This window comes from Ochotona princeps, chromosome 15, assembly GCF_030435755.1.
Source record: "Ochotona princeps isolate mOchPri1 chromosome 15, mOchPri1.hap1, whole genome shotgun sequence".
NCBI lineage: Eukaryota > Metazoa > Chordata > Mammalia > Lagomorpha > Ochotonidae > Ochotona > Ochotona princeps.
Window position 1 is genome coordinate 25,461,057 of NC_080846.1, and position 24,031 is coordinate 25,485,087.

The following is a 24,031-nucleotide window of genomic DNA, read 5'->3' on the forward strand; positions in this document are numbered from 1 at the left end:
ACTCCCCAGATGACTACAATGGCCAGAGTTGAGCTGATTTGAAGCCAGGAGCCAGGAGTTTCTTCCACGTCTCTCATGTGGGTGCAGGGTCCCAGGAATTTGGGGCATCTTTTGCTGCTTTCCCAGGTAATAAGCAGGGAGCTGGAGCAGACCTGGAGCAGCCAGGACATGAACCCGTGCCCATGTAGGATGCCTGGAGAACACTTTCCTCTTGTCTTTCACATGTTTTTCTAAATAATTGATTTAATTGGGATTTCAGAGGGCTCTAAGAATCTGCATTTTTCACAAAATCCCCAGATGATTCTAGGTTTTGCTTGCACGCATAGTTTAAGAAGTAATTTTAAGTTCCATTTTGTGTCAGATGTCATAAACAATAAAATGTCATGCATTTGAACAATTTCTTTCTACTAAGAGAAACCTAAATACAATATGATTTTAAAAGTGAAATCCTATGTAGTTCAAAAAGATAAGTATGCTAAACCAAAAGCTATACAACAGTGAGAAACATTAACACCAAATGTGGGTGTTAATCTTGTGTTTAACAAGGTTCATTGGGCATTGGGAACCACCAATCCTTTTGTCCTTTTCTCGTGCCTTATTGTATACCACACGCTGCATCTGATGGGATCCCTGGTTTTTATTTCATTTCCACAGATGTGTATCCTTGGCCTCTGGCTCCGGGGCTGAACACTCCTCAGTGTCTCCCTCAGAGAGGAGGGCCCATTCCCATGACAACCCCAGGGGGTGGAGCCTCGTCGGCCCTGCCCATCCGCCGGGCCTACGCCCCGCCCCTCCGCGTAGGGCTCGTTTCCGGCCTCGGAGGGCCGGGGCCCTGCCCTCTGCGGCGGAGCGCGTGGCGTCACTTCCGGCTTCCTCTTTGCGGCTGGCTCCGGCCACGAGTGGTGTGGGCCTCGCGTGTGTCCCGAACGAACGCCTCGACACCATGGTGAGTCCGAGCTGGATGCCGGCTGTGCCCAGCCCCTGCGGGCCGACCCCCCTCACGGCTTCTTCCTGACCCCCGGGAGGCCTCTGCTTCTCCGGCGCCGCGAGCTCGTCGTGCCGGCCTCCCGGGCACATGGCGCGGGCTACGGCGTGTGGCCTGTACGGGGCCGGCCGGAGGGCCCGTGAGTCCCGGGTCTCCCTCCTCGGGTGGGCCCGTCCCGTAGCCGCGGGTCCGGGACCTCAGCTCCGCCAGAGAAGCTTCTAGCGCGTCGCGGCCCCGCCCTCGGCGGCGGGGCGGGGTCTGGCCGGGAGCCGCCGGCGGGGGAAGATGGAGGCGGTTCGGCCCCCGGGGCCCGGGTCGCCCGTGGTCCTCAGGAGGCGGCTGTCGGGACCCGGGTCCCCTGTGCCCCTCGGCCGGTGGCTCCTCGGTGATCGGCCCCCGGGACCCGGGTCCGCTGTGCCCCTCAGCCGGTGGCTCCCGGGGTGCGGCTCTCGTCCGTTATTCACGTGTGCAACCCATCGATCACGCCCCAGTCTGACAGTGTGCCTCTTGGTTCCCGTGTGAAGGCTTCCCTGTCCCTGGCGCCCGTGAACATCTTCAAGGCTGGAGCGGATGAAGAGAGAGCGGAGACCGCGCGTCTGGTAAGCCGCCACCGCCGCCGCGTTGCTCTTTACAGAGGTAAAATGGCACCTTGGAAGACTAAAGTTAATGGGGACCATCTCCTTGCCTTTTAAAACAGTCGTCTTTCGTCGGAGCCATCGCCATTGGAGACCTGGTGAAGAGCACCTTAGGACCCAAGGGCATGGTAAGAGAAGCGGGCACTGTGTTGTTGCAAGCTTTTACCTCTTCACGTCCAGGAGTTTTCAGTGAGAAACATCAGATGGATGGGCGTCCTGGGGTACTCGCCGGTGGGGAAGCAGTGCCCGTTACCTGGGAAGGCTTACCTGGACAGCCGTGTCTGCCTGTGCCGCGAGCGGTGCTGTGGCATGTGCACTGCCAATAGTCCTGCAGGCTGTTTACACAATACTCAAGGATCGCTGTGCTCTGCAGGGCGCGTTCACAGTTAGATTAGAACTCAGTGTGTTCTCTTCAGGATAAGATTCTTCTGAGCAGTGGACGGGAATCCTCTCTTATGGTAACCAATGACGGGGCCACTATTCTGAAAAACATCGGTGTTGACAACCCAGCTGCTAAAGTCTTAGTTGGTGAGTCTGTTGTGGACTGTTTGATATGCTGTGTTGACTGTTAACGCATTTTGGTTTATGGTTAAAACTATGGGTGTCCTGTGTATTACTGGTGGGTGTCTTCCCCTCTTTGTGCTGCTGCTGACAGTAGCAGAAGAGGAGGGAATTTAGAGCATCAGAAGTTAGTGTGGCTCACAGTAACGGATTTAGGCTGAGAAGTCCAAGATTCATGGATCACATTTGGTAAGGACAGAGTGTTCTGTTCTTGTGTCAGAACGTGATGGGAAGTATCACATGGGTGAGACGGAGGGAGACGGAGGAGGGCACCTGAGCTCCTGTGTCGACCCCAGTAACGAGATGACCACAGTGAGGCCTACCTCAACATTGCTACCATTGGCAGTTGCTTGGCTCTGTCTGTCTGAAAGTGAAGAGCAGAGAGCTTTCTTACACTGGTTTAATGCCCAGCAGGCCACGTTGGGAAGCCAGGACCTTCATCCGGGTATGCCATGTGAGTGCAGGGCCCTGTGCGTTTGGACTGTCTTCTACTTTCTCAGCTACTTTAACAAGGAACTGGATCAGAAGTGGAGTGACCTGAAACAACCTGGTGCTCATATGGGATGCTGGTGTCACAGGCGCTGGTTCTACCTACTGAGCCACTACACTGGCTTGGGAACTGTGGGAGACAGATTTGAACCGTGGCAGTAATGAAGCTGTCTTAGATCTCAAGAGTTTCAAAGAATTTATCAAGTCAGAACACAGATGAATAAGATCGAGATTGGGTGTGAATATTTAGGAGGAATTAACTTGGAAAAAAATAATTTGGAGTTAATTATTTTCCCTAGATATGTCAAGGGTTCAAGATGATGAAGTTGGTGATGGTACTACTTCCGTCACTGTTTTGGCAGCAGAATTGCTCAGGGTAAGAGATACTGATTTTTATTACCTCATGCTTTGGTTGGGTTTTTCCTTTGATGCTGTGGTTTTGAATAACAGTTAATCGAATTGTTGATCATTGTTTTTATTTTGCTTTGAGAAGTGTTTATTTGCTGTTTTAATGTGGCTTTTGTAGGAAGCAGAAACTTTAATTGCAAGAAAGATTCACCCACAGACCATCATTGCTGGTTGGAGAGAAGCCACAAAGGCTGCGAGAGAGGCCCTGTTGAACTCTGCAGTCGATCATGGGTTAGTACACCATAGCACTAATGTTTTGGATGTTGCTCGTATTTTCGGGACAGTTCATTCTACATAATCTTATCAACCTCTGCAGCCCTGAAATAGACTTGTTTGGTACACAAGAAATGGTCACTGAAATTAGTTTGGATTTCCAGTCTTTGTGCATAAATCATCATTATAAATATGCAATGCAAGAAAAGTGTGTTTGTGCTTTGGTAACATCTATATTAATTAGGTTGCATAATAAATGTTTTCAGTGTTGATAGTCGCTGTAGCATTAGTGTTAATAGTTACGCATTTGAATATTAGACTGTAGTTGGACATTGGTGGTTTGAACAGTCGTTAGTTTCATAATGTTGTAATAAACCTAGAACCCCAAAAATGCTCCCAGAAACATAATTGGTCCAAAAAATAAGTATATGTATTACCTCTAAAAACAATTTTTATTCTCTCTAGCTCTGTATCAGTGCTTGTTTATAACGTTTCTGACAGCATTGGATTATATTTGTGTTCCCTCTTTCATGCTTTGCAGTGGGACAGTTTCGTGGTCTTTTGGGGGGTGGTCCTTTTGAGAAGATTGAACTCAGGTAGCAGTTTTGTTGAACAGGGTGTGGGTGTGCCGAGTAAGGTGTGGGACAGTAGTTTGTTGACAGTGCCAGCTCTGTCTTGTTAGGCTGTGAAGTTTTCACTTATACAAAGTATTTTCAGCCTCCATTTTAAAGATTGTCTTAAGTTTAAAAAGTAAGATTGTTTTTGTGTTTCGGATTGTTATGTAATGAAATTTTGCAAATATTTGTTTAGTATTTGGAGATCTGAGATGTGCAGCATCTGTCAGGTCATATGCCAGATGCCCGCAGTAGCTGATGCTGGGCCAAGGCTGGTATTGTGTGTAGCTGGGAACTGCATCCCTGGTCTTCCACGTGAGCAGCACGGCCATGGGAAGGTCAGCCATGACTATTGCCTCCAGGGTGCTTACTAGCAGGAACAAGGAGCTGAGACCTGAATCCAGGCACTGTGGTGTGTGATGTGGTCATCCAGATGTGACCTACCTGCTGGACTTCTGCCGCAGTCTACATTTTAGTTATTGTGAGGTGTAGTACTTTTCACATGTCTTATCCTAACCAGTTAGGTAGAAATGTCAAGTCATATTATCTGAAATGAATTTTAAAAAGCAAAAGTAGACTTAGAGAATAGATATGAGTTACTTTTCTGGTTCCCTCCACCCCTTTAGTTCTGATGAAGTTAAATTCCGTCAAGATTTGATGAATATTGCAGGAACAACATTATCCTCAAAACTTCTTACTCATCACAAAGATCACTTCACTAAGCTCGCTGTAGAGGCTGTTCTCAGGCTGAAGGGCTCTGGTAACCTGGAGGCAATTCACATCATTAAGAAGCTTGGAGGGAGTCTGGCTGATTCGTACTTGGATGAAGGTGAGTGGGTGATGTGGGAAGATGTGTTCAGATGTTGAGGGCCAAAACTGAGTGAGTATTGTCTTTGGCTAAATGAAAGTGATGACACTTTCACTTTAGATTTATTTTTATTGGCACGTCAGGTATACAGAGAGGAGGAGAGACAGAGAGGACGATCTTACGCGTCCAATCCACTCTCCAAGTGGCTGCAACAGCCAGGAGCTGAGCCAATCCAAAGCTAAGGGCCAAGAGCCTCTTCCAGGTCTCCCATGTAGGTGCAGGGTCCCAAGGCTTTGGGCTGTCCTTGACTGCTTTTATAGGCCACAAGCAGGGAGCTGGATGGGAAGTGAAGCAGCGAGGGTTAGAACTGGTTGGGCTACTGCTGATTTTTTTCAAAGTTAGAAAACTTTTCTTCAGAAATACAAACATATAGCAACCGATTTTGTAGTTTTATCCATGTGTTTCATCTTTACACACCATTTCAGCATAGAGAGTAGTTGTTTTTATGTACTTGAGAGACAAGTGATACTTGCTGGTCCATTCCGCCAGGTAGCCACAGTACCCAGGGCTGCAGAGTACCAGGGACTCCATCTGTGTTTCCCCTGGTGGAGTGGGGAATGATACCTTCTGCTTTGGCAGTTGCGTTAGGAAGCTGTGCTGTCAGAACCAATAGTAGTACTTCTATATGGGGTGCTAGTATACCAGCTTAACCTGCTGTGTTATAATGGCAGCCTTGAAATCCTAGTTTTGTTTAGCTAAAAGTAAAGTGTTCTCAAAAGACAATTCCCCGTGAATGTCATGCTTCCTAACGGTTAAAGTCCTCACCTTGAACGTGCCAAGATCCCATGTGGGCACAGCTCCCTGCTTGTAGCCTGGGAAAGCAGTGGAGGACGGCCCACAACCTTGGAACCCTGCACCTGTGTGGGAGACCTGGAAGCAGCTTTGGGCTCCTGGCTTCTCATGGGCTCAACTCCAGCCGTTGTTGCCGCTTGAGGAGTGAATCATCAGACGGAAGATCTTCCTCTCTGTCTTCTCCCCCTCTATCTGACTTTCCAGTAAAAATAAAATCTTTTAAAAAGGGGGGAGGGGAACAGGGGATTAGAAGGTAAACTTATGTGAGTGCACAAAACATTGAAATGTATGTATGACAGATCTAGAAAATTTGTGCATAGGTTTCAGATTAGTATTTCAGGGACTTTTCAGACGTACCCTTCCCTCTGGGAAAGTCAGATTATCTAAACTTTTAAAAAGTAGACTGGTAGGTGTATGTTTTAAGGTTTAGAAATATAAATGAATTTTTTTTTTTTTTAAAGATTTATTCATTTTATTACAGCCAGATATACACAGAGGAGGAGAGACAGAGAGGAAGATCTTCCATCCGATGTTTCACTCCCCAAGTGAGCCGCAACGGGCCGATGCGCGCCGATCCGATGCCGGGAACCAGGAACCTCCTCCAGGTCTCCCACGCGGGTGCAGGGTCCCAATGCATTGGGCCGTCCTCGACTGCTTTCCCAGGCCACAAGCAGGGAGCTGGATGGGAAGTGGAGCTGCCGGGACTAGAACCGGCACCCATATGGGATCCCGGGGCTTTCAAGGCGAGGACTTTAGCTGCTAGGCCACGCCGCCGGGCCCAGAAATATAAATGAATCTTAACAACCTTAATGTTATGTTTTATTTATAGAGCAAAGAATGTTTTTCCCGATAGGTGTTTTCATGAACTTTTTGAGGATTCCTCCCAAATGCGTGGATTATACCAGCTATTTTTGTTGTTCCAAAATAAACTTTTCAAGCATCTTTATTTTGTGTTTGCAAAATGGTCTGTAAAAAAGTAGACATTCCTTTACAGAGAAAAAAAAGAATTAAGTGAAATTTTGTTTCCAAGAATTACGAAAAGAGGGAGAAAGATCTTGTGACCGCTGGTTCACTTTGCAAATGGCCACAGTGGCCAAGGCTGAGTCTGTCCAGAACTAGAAGCTCCTTGGTCTCCCACGTGTGCAGGGGCTGGATTGGAAATAGAACATCTGGGAGTAGAATTGACACCCATATGTGATGCCAGCATTGCATATAGTGGCTGTGCCATAGCACCAATCCCTGTATAGCAGGGTGGTTTTTTTGTTTGTTTTTGTTTTTTGTTTTTTTAAGCAGGCGATGGCAGCATCTGGGGAAGAAGGTTAAAATGGGTGACTGTAATGTGACCAGCTACCGTGTTTGAATGTCTGTTATGTGCCAGATGTTATAGTAGGAATTAATCATTTAAGATAATGGTCCAGTTGGGTCATTATCTTAATGGGTTTTTTTTGGCTCACCTAAATTGAGCTGAAAATGCTTAATAACTGTGGCTTAACATTCCTTGCATCTGAGTCTGGAGCAGTAAGGTAGACTGTATGCAGTTCGTGTGCTATTTGGCAGTCAGTAAGTCTAGACTGGTAACCAGCATCCAGTTATGTTCCAGTTGAACAGATGAGTATCCAGGTTAGTAGCCAACAAACATCAGAGCTTAATGTGAGCTAGGTTTGTCTGACTTCATTGTAAGTAGAGATAACAGTATTATTTTCAGTATACACCTCTGCGTGTGGTAAGAACAGTTCTAGAGCACTGCTATTGTTTGCTGTGCTCTTGATTTTCTGTTTCATGTATATTTTAAATGATGCGTTGCTGATTTTTGTAAATACTCTTTTAATGGAATATTGTAGGTCTGAGGAGCTTGATAAAATGTTTTTACATAATTTGATAAAACGCACAGCTTTATAAGGTTTATAATGGAGACTTGATGAGGTATGTAATACCTATGTTTATGCTTAAGGCTTTCTTTTGGATAAAAAAATTGGAGTGAATCAACCAAAGCGGATTGAAAATGCTAAAATTCTTATTGCAAATACTGGAATGGATACAGACAAAATAAAGGTATGTGACTAATTTGTTGAAATTGATTGCTATAGTTAGTTTGAATTTATGATTATACACACTTGTATATATGCTTTTGCTTGTCTATGTTGATTAAAATGTTTCAAATACACTATGGGATTTTCTTAAAAGGAGTAATGTTTTGTTTGTGTTTCTTTCAGATATTTGGTTCCCGAGTAAGGGTTGATTCTACAGCAAAGGTTGCAGAAATAGAGCATGCCGAAAAGGAAAAAATGAAGGAGAAAGTTGACCGTATTCTTAAGCATGGGATCAATTGCTTTATTAACAGGTTTGTGCTGTGTTATTTACAACCTAAAAAAGGATTTTTCTTATGGAAATTAATGAGTTTTTTATTAGTGATTTGTTTAGAATCTGTACAATATTTTTCCTTAGAATTATGGATTTTTCTTATTTTATTCAATAAGTGATTCACACATGCTACCAGTGGACATTTAGGTCAGTGGCAAGTTTATTGTAAAAATTTTTACAAATGGCTTTGTTACATTTTTAGTTTAGATTTGATTGCTGTAACTCCTAGGGTTAAAAGCATCTGAGCATAGATAAAGTCTGGTGCTTTACACTGGCTTTCCATAATGAAGGGACCAGTTCATGCAGCCCTTGGCAGTGGAGTCACGAAGGTGTCACTCAGGGTTTTCATGGATGCAGTGTGGTCCTGAACGGCGTTTAATTATTGTGGAGGCAAAATGTTTTTTTGCTCTTATACAGTGTATGTTAGGTAACAGCTTGGAACATAATCTTTCTGTGTGTTCTGTCTTCAGGCAGTTGATTTATAATTATCCTGAGCAGCTCTTTGGTGCCGCTGGTGTCATGGCTATTGAACATGCAGATTTCGCTGGGGTGGAACGCCTAGCTCTTGTCACAGGTACAGAAAGTGTTGTTGTATCTTATCCTCATTCATCTGTTTTTATTGACTTGAAAGGCACAGAGAGACTTAGAGACAGAAATCTCCCTCTCATCTTCAGCTCATTTAAATGTAAAGCCCCCTGCTCTGGGGCTGATTTGGGGAGTCCATCTCAACTTTAAAATCTCCCTTGTGGGTGGCAGAAACCCAAGTGCTTAAGCCTAGCTGGGTTACATTGGCAGAAAACGAGTCAGGAGTGGAGCTCTGTTTTGAGCCCAGGGGTGTGAAGTCCTACAGGCTGCATTCCTGCCCCAGTAATGGCTTTAGAATTATCTCTAAGTAGTTTTCAACAAATTAAGTCTAAAGACATATGTCTGATTTTCAGATTTTTGAGCATCACTAAGTTAATTGGATAGTTATATGAGATCTGAAAATTGAAGAGATTGGTGGATTTTGAGACAGGAAGTCACTAGTAATAATACTTTGATTTCTGTCATATTCAAGAAGGAACTGCCATAATAGAAGAAATTAAAATCACCAGCATTTGGAGAGCATGCATGGTCTTGTCCCAAATGATTTCTTAAATCACTTTGAAATTTTTGAGAGGCATACATACACTTTTATCTAAAGGAGATCATTTTCTTTTATTACTTGGACATGGGTTTACCTGTTCAAGTTCCTTAAAAGCTTAAATACGTTCTTTTCTCTTCTTTTTTTTTTTTTAAAGATTTATTTATTTTGATTACAAAGTCAGATGTACACAGAGGAGGAGAGACAGAGAGGAAGATCTTCTGTCCAATGATTCACTCCCCAAGTGACCACAACGATCAGTGCTGCACCAATCCAACGCCAGGATCCAGGAACCTCTTCCGGGTCTCCCACGTGGGTGCAGGGTCCCAGTGCTCTGGGCCGTCCTCGACTGCTTTCCCAGGCCACAAGCAGGGAGCTGGATGGGAAGTGGAGCTGCCGGGATTAGAACCGGCGCCCATATGGGATCCCGGTGTGTTCAAGACGAGGACCTTAGCCACTAGGCCACGCTGCCGGGCCCTAAATACATTCTTTAAAGCAAGAAAATAAAGACAAATATGAATGTCACATCAGTGGAATAAATTGATATAAAAACTTATTAACATAAAATTACCACATGTAACCAAAAGAGAAGTTTTAGTGACAGCACTGTGTAGGCTGTGGAATTGATCCTTCATGGCTGTGTCCTTGGAAAGTTTAGCTCTCAAGGTGTGATATTTCTAATTTCTTATTGGAAATGTTGTGCAGGGTTTTGAAAAGATGTCCTCCTTTAATTGGCTAGGTTTTCTGACATTCAGAACACAAAGCTATCCCAGAAACTTCCAGTGGTTTGCAGTTGGGGGATATTTTTTAGGTATTTACTCACTTGAATGAATTAGATCTGGTTCACTTCTGGCCTCAATGACTGGGGCTGGGCCAAACCAAAACTAGGAACCAAAAATTTATTCTGGGTCTCCCTCATAAGGGTCTCTTTTTCTGGGTGCCTTAACAAGAAGCTGAGTTGGAAGTAGAGCAGCTGGGACTTCAACTGACACCCACATGGAATACCAGCATTCCAGACAGCAGGTTTACCTACTATACCACAGCACTGGCCCCTCATCCAAAATTTAAAAAAAGAAAAGCTGTACAGATTAGGAGTTTAAATTTAATGATTTAGAACACTAAGTGAATTTAGAAAATAAGAATTTAGGAGTGGCACGGTGGCTACAGGCTAATCCTCTACCCTGTGATGCCGGCACCCCTGCACGCCGGTGCACCGATTCCACTTCTCTGCTCTTGGCCTAGGAAAGCAGCCGGGGGTTGCCTAAGTTCTTGACACGCTGTACCCACATTGGGAGACCCAGAAGTTCCTGGCTCCTGGCTGTGTGAAATCTAGCTTTTTAAATAAAAATAAATTAATAAAAACTATATAAATTTTGATAAAGGAAAATAAAAAGTATTAATCACTCAGATTGACCACAAGAAGTAGGAAAAGAAGGGTTGATTGAAAGTTATAAGCCAGAAGACTGATCAGAAGAAAAAGATTTTGCAATAGGGAAAGAGTTTAGTCTTTTTTTTTTTTTTTTTTTTAATATTTTTAAATTTTTATTGGTAAGTCAGATATACAGAGAGAGAAGAGACGGAGAGGAAGATCTTTGATGATTCACTCCCCAAGTGGCACAGCTGCCGGGAGCTGAGCTGAACTCAGGAGTCAGGAACTTCTTCCGGGTCTCCCATGTGGGTGCATGGTCCCAAGGCTTTCCCAGGCCAAAGCAGGGAGCTGGATGGGAAGTGAGGCCGCTGGGATGTGAACCGGTGCCCATATGGGAAGTCATATAGGATTACTGTGAAGTTTAAATAATGGATGCACAAAAAGTGATTAATAGTACCTGGCATATGGGAAGCAGTCACATTTCACAGCATTGGTTGACATTTGTGTTAACTGCTTGGAGCTGTCCTGCAGAGTGTGTGCTGCTTGGGGAGCTTCAGCCTGTGCTGGGCTTGCCATGGCCAGCCTTCTCTGTTGTAGGGGTTTGGGGAGGGAACTCGAGGATGAGTGATTTCTCGCTTTGTGTACATTTCATTAATGTTTATTTTTGTTCATAGGTGGTGAAATTGCCTCTACCTTTGATCACCCAGAACTGGTTAAGCTTGGAAGCTGCAAACTTATTGAGGAAGTCATGATTGGAGAAGATAAGCTTATTCACTTTTCTGGAGTTGCCCTTGGTTAGTACTTACACGGACCTTGGGTAAGGTGCCTAAATGCTTGCTAAATAGGTTAACTGCTTTCACTAGATTATTCACGCATTTGTGAATAGTGAGTCTATCTTTAGATTTTTTTCCTCTGTAATTTAGAACTGCTATGAACATATTAAGAAGAAGAATTGTAATAGTAGAAACACAAGCTGCTTTTGTGATTTGGTGGTTCCTGTCACATATGATACCTTGTTTTAATTTCAGGTGAGGCTTGCACTATTGTTTTGCGTGGTGCCACTCAGCAAATTCTAGATGAAGCAGAAAGATCTTTGCATGATGCTCTGTGTGTTCTTGCCCAAACTGTAAAGGATTCTAGAACGGTTTATGGAGGAGGTGAGCATTAGGAACATACTGAATGTAATTTATTAATGTTTAATATGAGTCAAATTACTTTAATTCTTAATTATTGCCTTTGTTGTTAATTTTAAATGTTTGACATAATGTAAAGTTGGTGGTTTAGTGTTTTGCAAATAATGGGCATAACCATGTTTTCGTGGGGCTTTAATATGCAGGCTGCTCTGAGATGCTGATGGCTCATGCTGTGACACAGCTTGCCAACAGAACACCAGGCAAAGAAGCTGTTGCAATGGAGTCTTACGCTAAAGCGCTGAGAATGGTAAGCTAGCAAGAGACCTGAGCTTCAGGTTTTTTGCATACAGAAGGTTGATTTTGTTTAGCTTTGTTTTGTTTTGTGTAACTTGGCGAAGTTAGTGGAAGATTTATGTATGTATATTTGAAAGGCAGAATTAGAGAAGGTTTTCACCTACTGTTTCACTCCCCAAGTGGCCAAAATGTCCAGAAATGGGCCAGAATTGAGCCAGGAGCCTGGAACTTCTGCAGGTCTCCCAAGTGAGTCCAGGGCCTCAAGGACTTGAGTTGTCGTCCTCTGCTTTCTCAGGCTGTTAGCAGGAGCTGTATGGAAAGTAGAAGAGCCAGGGCATGGACTGGTGCCCATATGGCATGCTGGTGTTGCAGAGCTAGGATTGACTGGCTGTGCCACAGCACTGTCCCAGAAGATTTTACTTTTCTGTGCAGAAAGGCTTTTATTGGAAAGTCAGATTAACAGAGACAGACACAAGTTGACACAGAGAGAGGAAGGTCTCCCCTCTGCTGCTTCACTCCCCAAGTGACCACAACAGCTGGAGCTGAGCCGATCTGAAACCAGGAATGTCTTCCACACAGGTGCAGGGTCCCGTGGCTTTGGGCCATTTTTGACTGCTTTCCCAGGCCAGAGCAGGGAGCTGGATGGAAAGTAGAGCAGCCAGGATATGAACTGGTGCTAATTTATGGGTTACCGGTGCATGCAAGGCAATTATTTAACCACTAGGCGATTGCACTGGGCTCCTGGAGTTTATTCTCTTAATGATAATGATTAAGATAAAATATATTTTAAAATCTTCAATTTCACTTTTTAAAAGTTTGTTAAGTGCTATTAAAGAGAGGTGGAGAGAGAGATTCTTTCATCTGCTGGTTCACTCCCAGTGGCCACAGCAGCCAGAGCCTGGAGGTGGCTGGAGCCAGTAGCCTGGACTGCTGTCTAGATCTCTCACACGGGTGACAGTGGTCATATTTTGCTACCTCCCAATATACATAGTAGGAAGTGGAATCGAGGGCTGGTTGAGTCCTAGCTGGTCCACTTCCAGTCCAGGATGGAGAGATCTGTATAGAGTTTGTTAATCATTATTTGTTATCCTTATTTCATAGCTGCCAACCATCATAGCTGACAATGCAGGCTATGACAGCGCAGATCTGGTTGCACAGCTCCGAGCTGCTCACAGTGAAGGCAATGTTACTGCTGGACTGGGTAAGAAATGAAATGGAACTTGGCAGTAAAAAATAACTTACCCAACTAGTGTTCTTTTTTGGTGGGAAGGTAAGAGTTTTCAAACTAGTTGTGTAAAAGACTCTTATGGCCCCTGCCTTTGTAACCATTGTACACAGTAGTAGAAAAATGTGTTTAACTTCATGCTCTCAACACTGCCAAATATTATTCCAAAGGAGGCGTAAAAGTGATTGAAAAATTTATACCTAGTTGAATGCTAATGACCATAGGATTGAAGTGTATAAACCATACTTACACTCTGAAATAAGTGTAACTTTTTTTTTTTTAAGATTTATTTATTTTTATTGTAAAGTCATATACAGAGAGGAGGAGAGACAGAGAGGAAGATCTTCACTCTGATGATTCACTCCCCAAGTGACTGCAACGGCTGGTGCTGAGCCGATCCGAAGCCAGGAGCCAGGAACTTCCTCCAGGTCTCCCACACGGGTGTAAGGTCCCAAGGCCTTGGGCCATCCTTGACTGCTTTTCCAGGCCACAAGCAGGGAGCTGGATGGGAAGTGGAGCTGTCGGGATTAGAACCAGCACCCATATGAGATCCTGGTGCATGGAAGTCGAGGACTTAAGCTGCTAGACTACCACACTGGGCCCGAAATAAGTATAACTATTGAGCACAGATCTGCAGTCCATATGAAGTGACCAACAAGGTGGATTTAGTTCTGATAAATTTATGACTTGTGGGGTGTTATAGCAACAGTCTGAGTAGATGGCCTGTCAATGCATAACGAGCAGCAGTAATCTGAGAAATATTAAGATCCTGTAGTAGTTCGTGATTAGCCAGTCTTTAAAATACAAATGTGTATTTCTTAGAATTTGTATTATTTGAGAGGCAGAGAGCAGGAGTGCTGCTTCACTCCCCAAATGCATGCTTTGGCCTGGGTGTGTCAAACCAAAACCAGAACTGGGAAATCAGCTCAGATCCCCCACGTGGGTGGGTGACAGGGACACAACTACTTAAGCTATCACCTGCTATCTCCCAGGTGGGCATGAGCAGGAGGCTGGCTAGTCAGGAGTGGGACCCGATCCTCCAGGCACTGGTAAATGGGTTGTCGGCATCTCAGCTCCCAGCTGTTAGGTCAAGCACCAGCTCCTGGCCTTTAGCATTATTTCTGTTAAGATTTATTTATTTCAAAAGCAGACTGACAGGAGGGGGAAAAATTGTTTTCACCCGTTGATTTCTCTCCTGCATGTACTTAGAGCATCCATGTCCTGGACCCAGCCGTTGCCAGGAACTCCAACTGGCTGTCATTTACTTGGGCTAGCATGAGCTCTCCCATGTGCATTGAGTGCTTTTATAGGCTGAGATACTGTGTCAATCATAATGCATGTTGTAATCTTACTTTTTGTGAGAATGTGTTTGATTTGTAACAAATTAGAGACATTTTGATACATTGAAATGCATTCATAAGTACTTTTTTTTTAAAGGTCTATTTTTTAATTTTATTGGAAAGTCAGATATACGGAGAGGAAGATCTTCTGTCCGTTGATTCACTCCCCACACGGTTGCAACGGCCAGAGTTGAGCCCATCCAAAGCCAGAAGCCCAAAGCCTCTTCCCGGTCTCCCACACGGGTGCAGGGTCCCAAGGCTTTGGGCTGTCCTCGACTGCTTTCCCAGGCCACAGGCAGGGAGCTGGATGGGAAGCGGGACTTCCGAGATTAAAACCAGCACGCATATGGGATCCTGGTGCATGGAAGGCGAGGACTTTGCCACTAGGCTCTAGAATGAGGCCCTCATAAGCACTTTTTCTTTCTAGATATGAAAGAAGGCACTATTGGTGATATGGCAGTACTTGGTATAACAGAAAGTTTCCAAGTGAAGCGACAGGTTCTTCTGAGTGCAGCTGAAGCAGCAGAGGTGATTCTGCGTGTGGACAACATCATCAAGGCGGCACCAAGGTACTGTGTGATTCTCAGAAGTTGCTAACACTCACCACAAAAGGGAACTGTGGAGTAGGAAAGAGGGGTAAGAGAGGGCATGGGTTTGCTGTGAAAACTGAGCATGTTGAGGTGGGAGGGTGACACGCCGAGAGGCAGCAGTCCCCCGAGGAGCTGCGAAGCGCAGTGGGCTGGTGTTGCGAGCCACAGTGCTAGTTGATTTAGATGGCACAGGAGCTGCAAGCAAGCATGGGCATTGTTAGAAACTCAGTTAGCAGGAATTTCTCGGTGCGGACCCTCCCAGCTCTCATGTCATTGGCTTTCCTCTGCTGTCGGGAAAGCATGAGGAGAAAGTAGTGGTTTGGCTGTGGAGACAAAAAATGGAGATGTTAAAATCTGCTGTGGTGCTGACCACTCAGGGGTCTGGTGATGGTATCTGGAGGGTGGAGTAATGGAGGGTGGTCTTTACTTTGAAATTGGGAAAAGCTGACAAATTCTGTTGCAGTAAGCAGTGCTGCAAGTTTCCGACTGGGCAAGGTCACATTCCTTCAGATCTTTCAATTCTGCTTTGAATGATACTTGAAGCATGCATGTGATTATGCTTCACTTGGCTTAATGTAGATTACAATTATTAGAAATTAATTTACACTGAAGAAGCGATAATTTTAATTCAGCCGTTCTGTGCCGTAAGCTTTTTTTCGTACTCACTATTAATCTCTAGAAGTCTTATATTTTGGATCATGTCCTTTGGTGAAAGATGTTTTTATTTTGTTTAAACTGTGATGAGTACCTGGCTACCCATAAGCCACAAATTGGAAAGTTTAAGAAGCCACTTATGTGGTCCCTGTATGATGCTGCAGTAGGAGTGTGCTTTGTCAGCTGCGTAACTGTTACACTTGCTGCTTCTGGAAGCGCCATTTCTCATTCCTTAGCTTCTTGACTGAATGCTAAATAAGAAATCTAACAAATACCCTTACTCAGCCCTTCTTCCCTGGCAGTATCTACATGCTGCTTCCCTGTGTTGTCAGCCAGGAGTTTCTTCCGGGTCTCCCACATGGGTGCAGGATCCCATGGCTTTGGGCTGCTTTCCCAGGCCATAATCTGGGAGTTGGAAGGGAAATGGAGCGCTTGGGTACAAAGCGGCACCTATATGGGATCCCAGTGAATGCAAAGCAAGGACTTTAGCCACTGGGATATCACACCAGACCCATCCATAGAGCTAGAATTATAGTTGTTCTTGTATTTATTGTGACATGTTAGGTAAAATTGCACTTTGTTTTTTCACTATTGACTTTCTTAAATGTGTGCTTTTCCTATAGGAAACGTGTCCCTGATCACCATCCCTGCTGAGCATTCCATGATTGTATGCAGTGGCTCTGGACCAGTTCATAGCTGAGTTGTATTTGATAGATTTCAGCCTCGTAAAGAAGACTGTGGAATTAATGTGTATCTGTGCCCATTAGATTTTTTGGTTTGAATATTTAGCTGACCTATTTTAACATAGGTCTAATTTATTTTGTTTCATTTCTCGTGCAGTACATTTAAATAAAAATTTGCACAGCGTACAGAGTTTTTCATTGATTTGTGTAGATTCTGTCTGGAAATGAAATGAATAGTATTTCCTGTATAGTGTTCTAGCTTAGTAATTGAGCTTCCACATTTATGAGATAATTACTTGGTTCATGTCAACCTAAATCAAACTGGTTGTACAGACTGCTCTGAGAATCCTCTCAAGTTCTTTTTCAGTGTGTGTAAGAACGTGGTTAGACTTAAGCATTGCTACTTGTTGGCAGATTTTAGGTTTTTATCTCATTATTTGACATCCGATCTTCATCCAATGGTTTACTCCCCAGATGTCAACAATAGCTGCCTGTAGGCCAGGCTGAAGCCAGGATCCAGCCTCAGGTGCGTCAGCAGGATACCACCTGCTCCTTGATGGTGGATGTATCAGGGCCTGAGTGTTTTCTGAGTTCAATGGTATGAAAATAAGCTTTGATTTGAATGTTATTAATAGATAACAGACACAGAAGGCCCAACCAGAAGGGTTTTTCACTGAATCTTCTTTTTCCTGAAATGCTGGGGATAGTCCTTTAAAGAAGCAGTAGGGTGTTTTATTTTTGCAACAGGGTGTTTTAAAAGCACTTACAATTTGGCGTATGTTTTCTGTGTGTGTGTGTGTTTTAATATGCTTTTGTTTGAAAGGCAGGGAGACAGATCTGCAGGTTCGTTCTCAAAGTGCAATAACCAGAGCTGGGCCAGGAATCCCAAACTCCATTGAGTGTGGCAAGGATCCAGCTGCTTCCTGGGATGCTTCAGTGGGAAGCTGTAGCCACGCTGAAACCTGCTCTCCCAGCATGGGGTGCAGCTTTAACCCATTATGTCCTAGCGTCCATCCTCCGAATTTTCAAAAAGATTTTCTTTATACAACATAGAGATCTAGATCTTCACAGGGGCCCAGGTACTTGGGCCATCTTCCACTGCTCTCCAAAACATACTAGCAGGGAACTTTGTCAGAAACAAAGACCCAGGACTTGCACCATCGCTGATGTTTGATCCTATACTGCGAGCCATTCCTTACCCCACTACACCATGAAGCTAGACATGTCTTAATACATACTACCTTGTACAAGCTTGAAATAGGAATTTCTTGTGTATCTGAAACTGTCCTTAAATGTTCACATAAGATAAATTCTCTATCAGAGAGAGCACTGGTACTCTTTGACACTAGCCTCATTAGTAGCACTGTCACCTGCTTTGTCATTAGTTTTATGTTTTACATCGGTTATCATCCCCACATTGGAGGTAGGTAGAGCAGGTGAGAGTATTACGTCACACTGAAGGTTTCAGTGCAACAAGCGAGTTTATCTTGATGTCATCTTGCCTAAATTTTATTCTGAAAGTTCTGTGTATTTTCCTAAGGACTAAAAAAGGTCCAGCAAAAATTACTAAAACAACCTAAAAAGGGGTAGGAATGGAGAGACAGACCTCTTGAAGCTGAGGGTATACACAAGCTTCTTTGCTTCTTGGATCTCATACCATTTGAAGCCCCTACGAGGTATTGATGACTTAGGCCTGGAAAAATCCTAAGTTAATAAAATGTGTAAATCTTGAATTTCAAGATCAAGTCTAACCTAGACTGTCCAATCCCTGAAAGCTGTGGGCTGGAAATTCTAGCTCTGAGCTAAATATGGGAACAGTAATTTGCAGACCCTGAGCCAGGGCATGTGCACCCCCGTGAGCATTAGACTGCTGTGAGAAGAGGCTGCTGAGGTATGCCGCAGGTAGCATGCCTTCACCTGCCCTGTGTAAGATGGGCTTGGGGGCAAAGAGCCATCTCATGTTCTCAAGTGCTTCAGTGGTGCTGACTCTAACGAGGCCAAATACACTAATTAGAATTTTAGTAACGGATTGTTGCAGGTTTCTGTGTTCGGGTAAGCCAAGGAGCAGTTGACCAAACCGGAAATTACATTGAAGAGCACAGAAACTTTGGTTAAAAGTCTTGAGAGAAAAGACTCATTGACATGTTTTGTTTTAGTTCAAACATGGGCTTAACAGTACACACATGGTGTTAGTAAAAGCACATGTTGTGGGCTCGGCAGCGTGGCCTAGTGGCTAAGGTCCTCACCTTGATCCCATATGGCCGCTGGTTCTAATCCCGGCAGCTCTACTTCCTCTCTCTCCTCCTCAGTATATCTGACTTTGTAATAAAAATAAAATAAATCTTTAAAAAAACAAAAACAGAAGAGCATGTTGTATAAGTATCCATTATTACCTGCCAACCACTGTTCTTTGCAAACTGTACACAGTAACTGGTTTAATATGTCAATGCCCAGGAGGGAAAAGGTCATTATTTTATGCTGAAGTGGTAACTGATTGGAAGGAACCCTGGTGTGTGAAGAGCCACACCCTCATCTCGTACCCCTCTGCCTGTGTCCCTATCCTGTACTTCTAGTTGTTTGCACACAGTTGATGATTAGGACCCAGGCCTACTTTTTAAGTGTGACGTTTGCTTGTTGGGACAAAAGAGAATGAATTTGTTTGCTGCTTAGTTTGCCTAGAACCCAGATTCGATTTTTAGCTGTTATCTAACTCCTAGAGGTTAAAATCCTGTCTAATCTTAGGGAAGAGATTTTGATACATTAGCCCTGGCTTGTTCAAGACTTACAATCCGGAGTGAAAATACGACATTTGGTGCTTCAACATTTTCTCTTTATTTTACTTTCTCATTAAGTGAACATGTCCAGAAAACATCTGAATGGTATGGCAACTTAAACATGCATGTAGATGCTGACAAGGAGAACGAAATTGGACAGTAAAGTCAGTAGGGAATCCCTTAACCGCGCTGTTGGAAATGTGTATTGGTTTAGAAGAAGCAGACTGAGCAGTCATTTGACACTGGGGCAGTTAGCTTGTGAGACTTGAGAACTTCAGCTGTTTGTCGAGTGAGCTGTAGGTGTACAGCACAAGCAGTGGGACCATGAATGAACCTTGGGAGGGGAGAGGGGTCAAAGCCACTCCTGAGGCTTGTGCTAGGTAAACTTCAGAAGGCAAATCATGTTGGCGGAAGCTTCTAGTGTCAGCGGAGTGGGTTCAGTCATTAGCAAAGAGGAAATGGACAGACTCCTGTGAGGACTGTGACCTCATTAGCAAAGAAATAAGCCTGTTTGACCCTTGCGATGTAAACCTGTTAGGTTGTATGGGTAAAGGGGTCCTCTGGCCATCTGAACAGTGGGCTTCCTCTTCAGGCAGATGGTGACAAGAAGAAGGTCTCTTCCTCTAGTTCTGGAAGAAGCATTTCTGGTAGGAAAACAAAATTACTCTGCTCTTTGAGGTTGTTTAATAACTGTACTGCTATATTCACACGCTTCCAGGGGAAAAGAACCATCTCAGCGCAACAGGGTATTTTCAGGTAACATTGGTGCCTCTTTCTGTTAAAGACTCACAGCAATGATGGATTGTTAAATCACCCACTGGCAGCAATTCCTCTTTAAAGTATGGAGCAGACCTTTCTTTGGGGGGGAGGGGCGTTGAGCTAAATCGGGATTGAGGATACAGCTGGAGTCCACTGAGCTGGTCTGTACCAGTGGCTTCAGCTGGCACTAAGCTGCCGGACGATCTTGCATGCTGAGTTTTCCCAACAGCAGAAGCTCTTTGCTATGAGTCTGACCGGTTAGAAAGGTCCTTTTGGTGACCTGGGTTAGTCACAATACATCCATACCATTCATGGTCATGCAAAGAGAGTAAGTCTGTAAAGGAGAGGGCCGGGGCCAAGTCCCCTGAACATGCAGATGCTGTATGGGAGGGGCCTACAAGCCTCGCGCCAGCCACCCCTGGGAAGTGCAGGAGGCCAGAGTGACCCATTCCTTCTCCCTCAGTATCAAAATACCTGCTTGGAGAAGCTGTTTTCTGTCGAAGATGTGATTACTCGGGGTTGACAAGAGCATGTAACTTCCCTTTGGGATTTTTGTTGTTCTCCATGTGGATTTGTGGCAGTCCACTTGACTCTCCCTCAACCCTGGTGGCAGGTCACCAATAACAAGGACTCCAGGACAGGTTGGTGTTCGCTCCGGGAAGACAAATCTTCAAGAGCCGGGAGGAAGGAGAGGAGGAGGGAGAGCAGGTGTCTGCGGCTCCTGGCTTTCCTCCTGGGCCAGAGCATAGCGCCTGGCTTTCCTGGGGTTGGGCTCTGGCGTCTCCTCCGCCCACCTCCCCACGCGGCGCACACCCTTGGCCACCTTGGGTGCGTTCCTGCAGGGGTTGTGGTCATAAATGACCAGCTTCAGGCCTGACAGGTGGGCCAGGCTGGGGAAGTGCTGGATGTGGTTCCGGTCCACGTCAATCACCTCCAGGGAAGGCATGTGCAGCAGCACCGGCGGGAAGTCACTCAGTAGGTTGCCTGACAGCCAGATGGTCCGGAGCTCCGAGAGGCGCTGGAGCTGGCCCGGCAGCCCGCGCAGGGCGTTGGAGCCTGCGTGCAGGGTCCTGAGGAGGCGCAGCTCGCAGACTACTTCCGGCAGCCGGGGGAGGCGGTTGGCTTCAATCCACAGGGTCCGGAGGTTCTGGAGAAGGCTGAGCTCCCAGGGGAGGTCGCGGAGCTTGTTGTTGCCCAGGTAGAGGATACAGAGCTGGTTGAGAGTGCATACCACCCGGGGCAGGGCCTGGAAGTGGTTGAAATCCAAGGCCAGGATCTGCAGGTTCTGCAGGCGGCCCAGCTCCGGGGGCAGGCTGTGCAGGTGGTTGTCACTCAGGTACAGCTTGACCAACTCCGTAAAGGCGCACACGTGCAGGGGAAAGCGGCGCAGCTGGCACCCGCTGAGGTCCACCGTCCTGTCCAGGGGCATCTCCTGGAGCTCACCCGCCACGAACTTCTGGCAGCGGTCAGCAGGGATGAGGGCCACCAGGGCCCTGATGGCGTTCCCCATGAGGAGGCCGGAGGCGTGGTGAGCCCTAGCCCACTGACTGCCTGGCGCCCCGTCGCGCCTTCCTGTTATAACCTGGGAATCGTGTGACAAAAGCCAGGCGCTTTGACAGATAGAAGTGCTCCTGATTGCGGCTGTAGTGTTGGGTGATGGGCCCCACTGACGGGCGGGGTCTTGGAGGTCTGTCTGAGTCACACACTTGCCTTTCATCACCCAAGTCCCAACTCCCTTCATCTATGTTTAAAAAACATTCAGCCTGAAAATAGTCTCGCTCTTTTTTTTCTCCCTACTAAGAAATTTTGAGGGCCCGGTGCAGTGGCCTAGCAGCTAAAGTCCTCGCCTTGAATGCCCCGGGATCCCACATGGGCGCTGGTTCTAATCCCAGCAGCTCCACTTCCCATCCAGCTCCCTGCTTGTAGCCTGGGAAAGCAGTCGAGGACAGCCCAAGGCCATGGGATCCTGCACCCACGTGGGAGACCTGAAGAGGATCTGGGATCCTGGCTTCAGATCGGCACAGCACTGGCCATTGCGGTCACTTGGGGAGTGAATCATTGGACAGAAGATCTTCCACTCTGTTTCTCCTCCTCTCTGTATATCTGACTTTGCAATAAAAAGTAAATATATCTTTAAAAAAGAACATTTTGAGACAGTATAAAGGTGAATTATGAACATTTGAGAGTGAGCTCCTCCAGCCGTGGTTTATAGATATATGATTTATTTTGAAAAAAGAATTCCCATTTCAAAAGGTTTTTTTTAAATATAACAGATAATTGACATAGTTGCATGGTGTTACAGGTGTTTATGCATTCCCTTTAAAGATTTTTATATATATATATATATATATATATATATATATATATATATTTTTTTTTTTTTTTTTTTTTTAAGGCAGAGCAACAGAGAAAGAGAGATCTTCCATCCCTTGGTTCAGGCCTCAAATGGGCACACTAACCAGGGGTGGGCCACACCAAAGGTAGGAGCTAGGACATCCATGCGGGTCTCCCACCTGAGCAGCAGAACTTGGGTCATCTTCTGCTGCCCCCAGGCACATTAGCATATCACATGGGGCTTGAACCAGCACGGGGATGGAGGTGTGGTGTCCCAGGTAGTGGCTTAACCTACTGTAACCACAGCCACCCTTCTTTCCATAGTTTAAAACTGTGTCTGTATCACTAGAAAAGCAAGAGGAAGAGAAAAGCCAGCCCTCCAAACATCAGTAAATGTGGTTGCATCACTAGTGTGCCGCTGTGGCAGGTGTGCCTGCCTGCCCAGCACAGCTTGGGATTTGCCTTGGGTCACATAGGTGGTGACAGTGAAGCAGCTATGTAAGCAACACGTTTTTAGTACCAGTCCAGAAGGAGGCGGGTCTTCAAGTTGGACCAACAGGAGGTGGTCCGGAGCACTGGTTGTCACCTTCAGACATTACTACTTGTCATCAAGCCCCCAGTCCCTTGATCACTTGCTAGCTCTGGGCTCCTATCTCCAGCTGCATGCTGTCACCCATGGTCATTTTTCAAGTCCGAATAGGTGGAAGCCACAGGTTGAGGCTGGCCAGGCATTTGGGTTCCTGATTCAGTGTTGGTGCAGAAAGCCCCTTCCCTTTACCCCACCATCAAGTGGACTCATGTGAGGAAGCAATGGACTTTAATCATGTGATGTCATTGAGATCTGGGGCCTGTGTTCCATGTCATGCTATGATGGCTGGAGCAGTTGTGTAAGAAGGCTGATTTGGAAAGGTCTGAAGGATGAAGAGCCTGGGGAGACATTGAGCAAGGCTCATAGCAGTATCTGTGACCCCCAGTGTGAAGAAGTATTCCCATCACCCCGATATGTGCCTTTGAGGACAGGAGTCCACTGGTAGTAGCTCTGGAGTCACCTGGAATCTTGGGGAGATTGGGCTGATGACCACTTTGTTCTGCTTGGTTCTCCTAAGATTTTAAGAATTTACTTGAAATGTGTAGTTACACGGATAGGGGAGAGAGACAAAGATCTTTTCCATCTGGTGGTTTACTTTCCAAACAATTGCAGCAGCCAGCGCTGGGCCAGATCAAAGCCAGGAGCCAGGAGCTTCTTCCAGGTCTCCCACGCAGGTGCAGGGTCCCAAGACTTTGGGCTGTCCTCCACTGCTTTCCCAGGCCACAAGCAGGGAGCTGCATGGGAAGTGGGGCTGTCAGAATTAGAACCGGAGTCCACAAGGGATCCTGGTGTGTGCAAAGCGAAGACTTTAGCCGTTAGGCTACTATGCCAGGCTTGATATGTGTTATTTTTTTTAAAGATTTATTTATTTTTATTACAAAGTCAGATATACAGAGAGGAGAGACAGAGAGGAAGATCTTCCATCCGATGATTCACTCCCCAAGTGAGCCACAACGGCCAGTTGTGCGCCGATCCAACGCCAGGAACCAGGAACCTCTTCCGGGTCTCCCACATGGGTGCAAGGTCCCAAAGCTGTCCTCCCTGCTTTCCCAGGCCACAAGCAGGGAGCTGGATGGGAAGTGGAGCTGCTGGGACTAGAATTGGCGCCCATGTGGGATCCCGGGGCATTCAAGGCAAGGACTTTAGCCGCTAGGCCACGCTGCCGGGCCCTATATGTGTTATTTTAAAGAGCATAATTGAAAGAATCCTGAGTGGCATGTGGCCTGACCCCCCTACTG

The 24,031-nt window shown here is 45.6% G+C and overlaps 2 protein-coding genes across 2 annotated transcripts; one reads left to right on the forward strand and one right to left on the reverse strand.

Annotated features, from left to right (window-relative positions):
• The first annotated feature begins 793 nt into the window (after nucleotides 1–793).
• On the forward strand, nucleotides 794–16,523 carry CCT2 (chaperonin containing TCP1 subunit 2). The gene is made up of 16 exons (XM_004583019.3): nucleotides 794–946; nucleotides 1,510–1,584; nucleotides 1,683–1,748; nucleotides 2,037–2,148; nucleotides 2,970–3,046; nucleotides 3,197–3,309; nucleotides 4,532–4,734; nucleotides 7,517–7,617; nucleotides 7,779–7,906; nucleotides 8,397–8,500; nucleotides 11,093–11,212; nucleotides 11,447–11,575; nucleotides 11,755–11,858; nucleotides 12,947–13,046; nucleotides 14,838–14,979; nucleotides 16,278–16,523. Exons 1-16 carry the CDS (start codon nucleotides 944–946, stop codon nucleotides 16,306–16,308), a joined length of 1,608 nt encoding a protein of 535 aa, XP_004583076.3. The 5' UTR covers nucleotides 794–943; the 3' UTR covers nucleotides 16,309–16,523.
• A 3,457-nt stretch (nucleotides 16,524–19,980) lies between these two features.
• Nucleotides 19,981–21,440, reverse strand: LRRC10 (leucine rich repeat containing 10). Its single transcript, XM_058673418.1, has one exon. It carries the CDS (start codon nucleotides 21,378–21,380, stop codon nucleotides 20,541–20,543), a length of 840 nt encoding a protein of 279 aa, XP_058529401.1. The 5' UTR covers nucleotides 21,381–21,440; the 3' UTR covers nucleotides 19,981–20,540.
• Between the last annotated feature and the right edge of the window lie 2,591 nt (nucleotides 21,441–24,031).

Excerpts from the sequence above, each read along its gene's own strand:
- CCT2 (XM_004583019.3), top strand. Across the intron at positions 7,907-8,396 it reads ATCAATTGCTTTATTAACAG|GCAGTTGATTTATAATTATC; the intron begins GTTTGTGCTGTG and ends TTCTGTCTTCAG. Across the intron at positions 11,213-11,446 it reads CTTTTCTGGAGTTGCCCTTG|GTGAGGCTTGCACTATTGTT; the intron begins GTTAGTACTTAC and ends TTTTAATTTCAG.
- LRRC10 (XM_058673418.1), bottom strand. The coding sequence starts at position 21,380 with ATGGGGAACGCCATCAGGGCCCTGGTGGCCCTCATCCCTGCTGACCGC.